Source organism: Bombus flavifrons, chromosome 15 (genome assembly GCF_040668555.2).
Source record: "Bombus flavifrons isolate JBK064 chromosome 15, iyBomFlav1_principal, whole genome shotgun sequence".
Lineage (NCBI taxonomy): Eukaryota > Metazoa > Arthropoda > Insecta > Hymenoptera > Apidae > Bombus > Bombus flavifrons.
The window spans coordinates 8558858-8568694 of NC_138456.1; the positions used below are offsets into that span (position 1 = coordinate 8558858).

At 33.5% G+C, this 9837-nt stretch overlaps 1 protein-coding gene across 4 annotated transcripts in view; it reads right to left on the reverse strand.

The window, feature by feature from the left end:
- Positions 1-9769, reverse strand: part of LOC138187450 (BTB/POZ domain-containing protein 7) — a 28950-nt gene extending 19181 nt beyond the window's left edge. The window contains exons 1-10 of one of the 4 annotated variants that reach the window (XM_069128246.1): positions 9086-9768; positions 7092-7188; positions 5563-5823; positions 5019-5383; positions 3030-3580; positions 2669-2832; positions 2194-2578; positions 1966-2118; positions 1361-1517; positions 1063-1241 (exon numbers count right to left, since the gene is read on the reverse strand). In XM_069128246.1, the coding sequence (XP_068984347.1) occupies positions 1063-1241; positions 1361-1517; positions 1966-2118; positions 2194-2578; positions 2669-2832; positions 3030-3580; positions 5019-5383; positions 5563-5804 (2196 nt within the window). In that variant the 5' untranslated portion in view covers positions 5805-5823; positions 7092-7188; positions 9086-9768. Of the gene's footprint in view, positions 1-1062; positions 1242-1360; positions 1518-1965; positions 2119-2193; positions 2579-2668; positions 2833-3029; positions 3581-5018; positions 5384-5562; positions 5841-7091; positions 7189-9085 lie in introns of all 4 variants that reach the window. The other 3 variants (XM_069128249.1, XM_069128247.1, XM_069128245.1) reach the window with 3 other exon arrangements.
- Between the last annotated feature and the right edge of the window lie 68 nt (positions 9770-9837).

The following is a 9837-nucleotide window of genomic DNA, read 5'->3' on the forward strand; positions in this document are numbered from 1 at the left end:
TGTTAAATAATTTTTTATGAATTGAATGGTATTTTTATACAGGATAAAAAGTACAAAATTTATTGTAGATAATGAATGTTGATATATGATGTACTGTTAAAATGTATATGATAAATTGTTTATAATATATAAAAGTGTATATAGAATTTTAAAGATGTTAGAGACTTTTACAATTTAAGAATTTAGTCTTAAGAAGACACCAAATATGTTCATAAAGGCTCTAATATTATTAAGCTTTAAAAATTAACTAGTTGTTCAAAAGACAAATTCGAAGTAAGCGTTTACTTTATGAAACTGATTCTGTAATATTATTGTAGATACCTGCATCATGTTATTTTGCACGTAGATATACTTGTTTTTCAAAATAAAAAATCTATTTTATTACATGAAAATAATACGAATAAAATTTATTTTCTAATGAGACCCCATGAATAATGAAACAATATTCTGAAGTTCATTATCGTTCGTTTCTTCTAATTTTCTAATTTATATTGTAATTATTATTATATCGTTATTCTGAGAAGTTTCTAATGGTTTCTAAAGGTGAATCGAGCAGAATCTTATTTCGTTTCGCATCGATATGCCCCTGCAGAACCCGATATAATGACACATGTTTTATGTAACATGACATTGAAACACATCAATCGAAACTAATTTTCATTCTCTCGATTAATCGAGTTAACTATGTTGAAACAATAAATAGTCAATTACAGCGAATACCATCATTTCTCGTTAATTGCAACTGACATTTATGTAAACCATGTTTGTTAATAAAATAAAAAAATGAAATATAAACAGCAAGCAATAATTCAGGACATATTCGTTGACAGCGCAAAAATAATAAAAACAGCAAGCAGTAACTGGAAATACATTCATTTATAACTTAAAAAATAAAAATTTTCTGTTTTGAATTCCGAGGAGTATGTTAACACGACAATGTTTATGCAGATTATTTCGTTTACGTAAGATGTGCAGACTTTTATGTTTTTCAAAATATCCTAAAATTGTTTGTACAGGTGACTCTAAAATTATTCTACGAAACAGGAGGAGAAAAGTACTCACTTCTAACAGATCCGCCACCGTGTCAGGTAGGTTGAACTCCCTCACAACGCGTAGTCGCACTTGCCTATTAATTTCGTGTCGCGATGAGAGCGGCAAACTGATAGCCCTCTGACAACTGGGAGACTGCCTCAATTTCTGCTCTCGCTTCAGCATAGCTGCCAAGGTCGCGGAATCTGGAACTTAAATAGAACACATAACAAATACCCATTTTCGTTTTGGAAGAGTGAATTTCTCCATATCTTGTCAAAACACAATAGAACTGTCAAACAGTTTGATAAGAAAATAGCGATCAAAATACCTGGAAACGCCGCGGCGAGAACATCCACCCCGGCTGTACCCATTGGTCTTGGTTTCTCATCAACCATGTACAAGGCATCGGGAATATCGGCCACATACCGTGGCCTTCGCAATCTCACTAAATCTGCTTCTTGGACCATTTGTTCCTCAACTAAAGACTGTAAAAAGATTTGTTTATCTTAGATTAGAATATATCAGCACAAACTAATTATATTGTATCTTGATAATTATTGAAAGATATACAATAATCTGTAACCGAAGGATTGATGATAAATGATTTGAATAAATCATTTCAGTTTAATTTTAAGAGATACTTCTGTATATTGATTCATGTTATAATGCAGAAATTTTCAAATTAACAATTTTGTTTACATTGCTCTATATGATAATTAATAAGCACCGCTCTCAAAGTATCTTAATGGATTTAAATGATAATATTAGTAAACAACGTTGCCATCGATATAAAATAATTTTCATCATAACTAATCTTGCAGAATATAAATAAGTTTGTTTTTATTCGATACATTTGTTTTAGCAATGAGATTAATTTTCTTATAATTTCTTATTAAAGAACTCATTTCTTTTTTAAATAAAAACTACGTTTACCTTTATTTCCTCGTAATAAGGCATGAACAGGCGTGGCCTTACAAAAAATCCATTTTTCTTCCCTCCCCTTATCCATGCATTCATTCGTAAATTCTCCCTCTCATCTCCTATCATATGACTCGGTGGAGTTGAAACTAATCCTCTTCTAATAGCCTAAACACATAAAAATTTCATTGAGCATCATATGAAGATGGGTATCTATATTTGAGCGAGTTTAATGTTTCGTACTTGAGCCAGCGCTTCACTATTTGGGGGTAATATATGATCCATTCTGACAAGTGGTAGAAGCTCGCTAAGTATCTCTCGCAACTCTATATCGCTTAAATCCCTTTTCTTCAACCCCTTTCTTGTCACAGAGTGCACCGTATGACTGAGCAAATTTGGTTCCCGATCTTCCATACGACGCACCAATTCTTGTTCCCCCCACTTGAGTACCGCCTGCAGTATTTCAAGTTCGCTCGCTTGCAAGAAATGACTTTGCAAAACGTTCGCCAAATGTACGTGGTCCAATTGATGGAGAATAGAAGAAGAAGCGACTGGCTGGAATTCCTCTCTTAAATAATGCAAGGCTTGTCTATGTACCCATGCCGATCCGTGAGGTTGACTGCCCCACCTGTAAAAATATAATTGGAAATCGATAAGAAGAATGAATTCTTGAAAGGTGCATTTCATTTAATAATGTTTTAAATTATGGGAAACTCACTTCAAAACAGTTGGGAGCGATTCCAATGTAAGGTATTCTAAAATAAGATCTTCACAACCCTGTGACAATATATCTAGTTCCAAAAATCTGCCGATTTGGTACAATTCCATCGCTTCTTCTAAGGGACTTGGTCGAACACGTCCAGTATGAGTAAGAGCCTGAACCTGAGAACAAACATATGGACAAGGATAATTTACAATCAAACGATAAATTACCTTTCTTGAAATTACTAATAGGAGTTTCTTATTTAAATAATAAATAAAGTACTTAAACAGCAATAAATATTCATATAGACGTAAACTACATTTGGTCTTCGTTCAAAAAATTAGTTAAGGTATATTTATGGAAATAATATAATTACCTCTCCAAGACTACCAGCGCTGTTCCCGCAACCATTACCTCTCATAATTAACGATAAATCAACTGTATCTAAATACACTGCATGTAACAATACTCTGGCGTATCGTTTGGGTATTACACTCTCATCCAAAACTATTCTAGTGGGTATATGAAGCGCTCTTTCTGTGTGATCTTCCCCAGATCTAGTCCGTCTTTGTATTAAGTTTCTGAAGAACGGGGATCTCGCAGAAAGTATCGCTTTATGACATGGCAGTTCTAACTTTGGCCGGAATCCATATTCTGAACTTCCACTATCTGGTCTCTGGTAATCACTGTCCGATGTGAACACTAACGCAGCGTCCGCGTAATCACCGGTGTCCAGCAGGTATCTGAGATCGTGTTCCAGCGGATTCGGTGTGCCGAATTCTTCGCTTAGTCGTCGCAAGAGATTCGCCTCCAGAGCTGCATCGTGTGGACAAATATCACCAGTGTAGAGATATCGCAATAATGCTGAAAACATTTGTACTTCGAGATTCGGTGTTCTCAGCTCCAAACATATTCTAGCACCGTATCCTACGATTCAATGAAATTAAAATTAATTTGTTTAATTCAATCATCAAGCGATTAACGCGTTCACTGCAGTACTGACATAGAGTATAAATTAAAACATACAGAGTTCGGAAATAATCTTGCATAATAATTCATATAAATCATATACGAAAGTTAAAAATGAAAAACATAATAAGGCACATTTCCCGTCTTTTATAAAAAAGCGATTTTAAAATACAATATGTTGATAACTAATTCCACATCAAAACTACCTTTCCATTTGATTTTAGGATTCATTTTAAATGCATTTTTGTTATCTTCTTGAACATTTAAAAAATTATAATTACTTTGTATGTATATATATGCAGAATGATAACCAAGCTAAAGTAACATGATTAAATTAATATTAGTCGTCTTTTACAAATCATCATGGATGAACCATCTGTTTTCAAAATCTATCAAGTTGTCCTTTTCTTCTACTATTTCATACTCAAATAAATTCTTTTAGTTGCTAAACGACATAAAAATAAAAAGATCAAGAAAAATGATCTTATCAGTGTAGTATCGTGAAATAACCGTGTAAAAATCGATGAACTTGTAAGGAGTACGAACTACAGTGCAAAAGTGAAAGTTCTGACGAGTCAGAAGGGATGGGAAATCCCCATAGGTCATCGAGCCCAACGACATGTCCGCGGCCCTTTCAGAAAAAGGAGTACCTGGGAAGGCGAACGTGACCATATTTGCTCATGGACAACTGTAAAAACGTGCGTGTGGCGGGAGTACGGAAACCGTTAAAAAGGGACGCTTTAATGGAAAAAGTTGTTATCATTGATTGACATGAGTTGTGAGTTGTCATTAGTGGTTACGAGTTGATTAGTTGTATTGATTTAGTTACTCTAGTTGTAATACATTAATTTATTAAGAAATAGTTTTAGTTAAATAATTATAATTTTCTGTTTTATCATTTGTAAATATATATAAGATAAAATCACTATAATTTCTGGGGGCTCCAGCCAAGATTGAACAAAACAGAAAACTATAATTATTTAGACAACAAAGCGTCCCTTTTAACGGTTTTCGTACTCCCACCACACACGCGTTTTTACAGTCTATGACCAAATATAGTCACGTTCGCCTTTCCAGATACCCCCTTTTCCGAAAGGGGCATGGACCTGTCGCTGAACCCGATGACCCATGAGGATTTCCTATCCCTTCTGGCCCATCAGCACTTTCACTTTTATCTGCACTATAATTCGCACTCCTTACAAGTTCATCGAGTTTTACATGATTATTTCATAATACTATATCATATTTTTCACATGTTATATTCATATATAAAATCTTACGTTATAAAGATAGGATTTATATAAAAATGACTTGCTAAGATACAGATAGTAAGTGATAGAAGGCTAACAAGCAGTGAACGTGTTAAACTACTCCAAAGAGAAGAAAAATTATATACCCGGGCATCCAGCCAGCAAATCCCTAAAGTAGGGACAACGGGCTGACAACAGGGCTCTGTGAACAGGGAAGCATGCTCCTCGGTAGACGAGATCCACATCAGAACAATGTTTATAGTCGTACAACATTGACAAATCCTGTTTATATGTGGCAGCCGGTGGTCTAGCTAATTCGGCTTGAACATGGAGATCCTTTAATGCAGCCAACGCCTCGTACTCCTCCAAAAGCGCCGTTGCCTCTAAATGGCTCCATGTTGAGACCAAATCTCGGATTATCCTACCATGGTCGCAGGCTTTTGAAGACCGACGTCTTCGAATGAACTTCTTCCGTAAAGTCGCGAACCCCGTCATTTTCTTCTTCTTTTCCCTGCAAATGGATATACGATTTTTAAGATCAGAGATCAAAGAGCTCGTTAAAGCGCAGCTAAAGATAGCCGCAGTTGTGTGAATATCGTTAAAATAAGATCTCTATAGTGTAAAGATCTAGCCGATGAAGAGAAACGGAGCGATTCAGATAACGAGATCCAATGTTAAATGTTTAAATACCTGATAGCAATGCCATGTTGATCAGGTGGATTACCAGAGGATGAAAGTCTAGCTGCTTGGACCGAATCTCCACCTACACTGGTAATGCTTGACGATGCAGAAGCACCCATTCTATGTATCATGTAGGAAGCATCTCCACGCCGTCTTTTCACGAACCAGCAATCCCTTTTATCGGAATTATCAACCTCCTTTGGTCGTCTACGTTGCAATACACACGGTGTCAAAATTCGGAATACATTCATTGCTCACCCAGACAACAGCCTGAAATCATTGTGCACCTTTTATACGATAAACACATCTCCTTAATTCCACTCGTGTTTATCACGCGTAATTACCACGCTCGAACTTCGAATATTGTTTTCCAAAATTGTTTATCAAAATTTGTTCGAAGGTCTCTCTTATCTTTTCGTAATTAATAGATATTTTAAATTTATAAATTAAATTTTGTCAGAATATTAACACGTTTCGTATCATAGAATTTCTCAAAGAGTACCTGTTTCTAATAATTATTTTCATTTGTCAAATAGAAATTCCCACTGAAGATATGTTCAAACATTTTATTTTCCATTAACAATGGATAGACATTATGCGACATTAATAAATTTTATACCATATCAAACTTAATATTTTTTTCTAAAGTTTTAACGATCTGCAAATAAATCCTAAAAATGATCTTCTTCTTTAGATTCATTTCGTTTAAATATTTTAATCATTTACACGTGACACAAAACATGTTAAACATCCACATCAGCGCATAAAGATACTTTAATGATAAAAGACGAAAGACGAAAATATTATTTGCAAAAACTTCTTATTCGATGTTATTTTATTGAAAAGTTTACAATGTCTGCGCTGGACAAATGTTTTGTTAAAAAACTTCTTTCCGGTCTCGTTCTTATCTAAGTCCACGCAGACGGGTCACTTTAAACATTGACCAAATATGCGATCGTATATTTCGAGTGATGATGTAAAAAAGAAAATATAGCAACTCGGAAAAAAATAATTATCAGTTGCTAATTTATCTTAACACACACACACACACATACATATAGACATCGAATTTTTTTGCTTTCTTTTTTTTCTTTAAATATCTTTCTTCCTTTCTATTTGTTTTATTGTACACGGTATTCATCACCTGTGCATATTAGTTAAAATGTTGAAAACTAATGCATATCAAGGTCAATATTTCAAAGCAACGATATCAAATGCATTCTCGTTTTCCGTAATACAATTAAAATTTTAACCATGCACAACGATCGATTCTATATATACTACCTAAAAAATTCATTTTGTCGAAATTACTGCCTACAAAAAAAAAACTCGAATTATTTTAAACGTCTTCGAATGTATATCGTTCAAAGTGCTTTTTATTTATTCATTGTGTTGCTCCAATTTTTTCGTTTACAAAAAGAGAAGAGGAAGAAAAAAAAAAACGTGTAAGCACGTGACGAAACGATTTACGTAAAAATAACGAAAGTTGCTGATCGCATCTTAAACTTTCACTTTCTTAGCCAACATACGATATTTACCTAGAAAGTATACTGCATTGAATTCGGAAGCGCCTTTTAAATGGATACGCTCAATGCTCGATACATTTTTCATCCATTTCCGACGAAATTATCGAGGCTTGAAATGAACAAATTTTTGGAAGTCATCAAATGCTGAATGACATATTAAAGTCATATAATAATCTTACGAGGATTATTCTTATCAAGCTGTTCTAGGAGGTAAAGATTTCTTTTTAAAACTCTCCAATTTGCCTCATCTATGCAGAAGCCTTGGAAATAAGCACTAATCTCTATTAAAAGTAACTGCTCGCAGGCAAATGCAATGAAACAAATACTTTGAATTAGCTTAGTAGCGTAATATTGATAGCACTGATGTATTTGTGACCTCTTTGGACTAGTTTCTTTTATTGTATAATGTCACAAGTGTACTAGTGCAGTTGCAATCTTTATTTGATTATTTTAAGTGATAGATATGACTCGATGATGAAACCGGTTTTATCGAATGCTATACAAAGCATCTAAATGCTGTATAATAATCATCAGTGTCTATTACATTTGAATGTAAAAAATATTCAAGTGATTACAACTATTAATTATTATAGGTACAACTTTTTGCATATTCTGATATCTTTAATAATAAGAATGAAAATATTTATAATATAACGAATTAAATAAAAGGTCAATGACGTTGTAAAGCTGAATGCATGAAAACTGCATTCATTAATTTACGCTAAAGATGAAATGCTAATACCAATGGCAATCCTAATCAACTTTGCCCTTTGAAACTTAAAATAAGCAATTGGAAGTACATGGAACAAACTTTAAATATATCCTTATTCCAACATTTATAAATATCTAAATGACCTTTAAAATTTAATCTATTTTACATACAAAAAATAAAATATGGTGATATCAAGGAGAAAACTTCATTTCAAAATATTATTAAAGAAAGTGAGTATTAAAAATCTTGCTACCATGTGCTATCAAAGCTTACAAAATATATAATTTTTAAAAAATGTGTTACTTATATATTAATATATACTATATAATATTAAACAAAAATATAAATTCGAATATACTTTTTATTATTACATAATACTTATTATGTATTTAGCTGATTTAGCTGTCACTTATATTCTCCTACTAGATACTTTTTTTGCAAACATATATCCAATACACAATTTTTTAACATATTCATATACAAATTCAAAGTATAAGTAGAGCATTCATTTACAAATATCAAAATGGGTCAAAGTATTCCATTCCATATTTACATAAGCATAATTCTAAAGGAACATGTAATACACAATCAAAAATTGGTTTAACACAAATGTATTTCTCAAATATACTTTTTTTACATTTAAATATACACATTTTTAATTTTAATATACGTCAGTACAAAATATAACTAATTCATAAAAACACAGAGACAATTAAAACCAAATATAAATCAAACAATAACTAATAACTGTAAATAAATATTTAGACTCCTATATACGATAAAAATATATTACTTGTACTACAAAATAAAAATAAAGTACTTATAATTGTACAATCAAACCCAATTGCACTAACACATTACATTAAACAAATATAACACAAAATCCACTAAAAACACTACTAATTCGACAAAGCAAGGGTGAAGAACACAACACGGGAAAAAATAAAAAGGCAGAACACCCAGTAACTCCATTACAAAACAGTAAGCCAGAGAACTTCTACTGACAGTAACACATCAATAGGTCAATAGTAGTCAGCTGAGCTATGATTGCAATCGCGTTACGTGTAACAATGCGTATGACGTACGCTTAGCAAGTTCAGTCACCTCCGCGATTACGTGGGGAAAGAATAGAGAACGAAAAAAAAAAAAAAAGAGAATAAGGAGCACATATCTAATAACGAGCGTGCAGGTATACGTGGTAGACGATAATATCGAGATACAATAAGATCTTAAATAGAGATATAATCACAGAGTACGTCGGGAACGTCCAGGAAGCTCGGAAGTGTTTCGTTACCTGGATATCTCGGGTGCATGCGTTCCATCCATTATTTCCATTCTCGAGGGACTTCCTTGAATTCAAACTGGCACAAGTAATCATCACAAAGCGCGACGGCCATGTTTATGCTCGTCAACTTAGTCTGCATGTAAATAAAAGTTAATCGCGGCACGATATGTATCATTTGTACCTCGCATTTCTGTATTAACGAAATCTATGAGACAGGTTTACGAGAGACGAGCATTCAGACACGTTAAGTAAATAGAGCCATACAGACGACAACGTATTATTGGGAACACAGAAGACCGTCTGGTCGCACGAAAACAAACCTCGACGGCAGTCATTGCTAACTGTAATGAACTCGACGATAGGCGAAACGAAAATAACACGGAACGTTAAAAATAATGTGTGAAATAGTATTGTTTACGTTCACGACGCTTTCACAGATAACAGAATCGTTTAAGGCATACACACAGAGAAGGAATTTTTCTGACACCGAAAGATTTATATTACATCTGATCATGCGCGAATACACAATTCCGCGATGAAGTACTCCATGTCCAAATCTTGGTAGAATTGGAACGACAAAGAGGTTAGGTTTACTGATCGTTAATGGCAGTGGCAATAAAATATATTTCTTTGATATCACCGAAGAATAACGCGGTTTGTTTTTGTTTAAACGAATTCCATGGAACGGTTGTTACGAACTGTTACCCTGCGTTTCCATGGAACTAATAGATTCTTTACCCTAAAGGTGGAGCCACAATGGA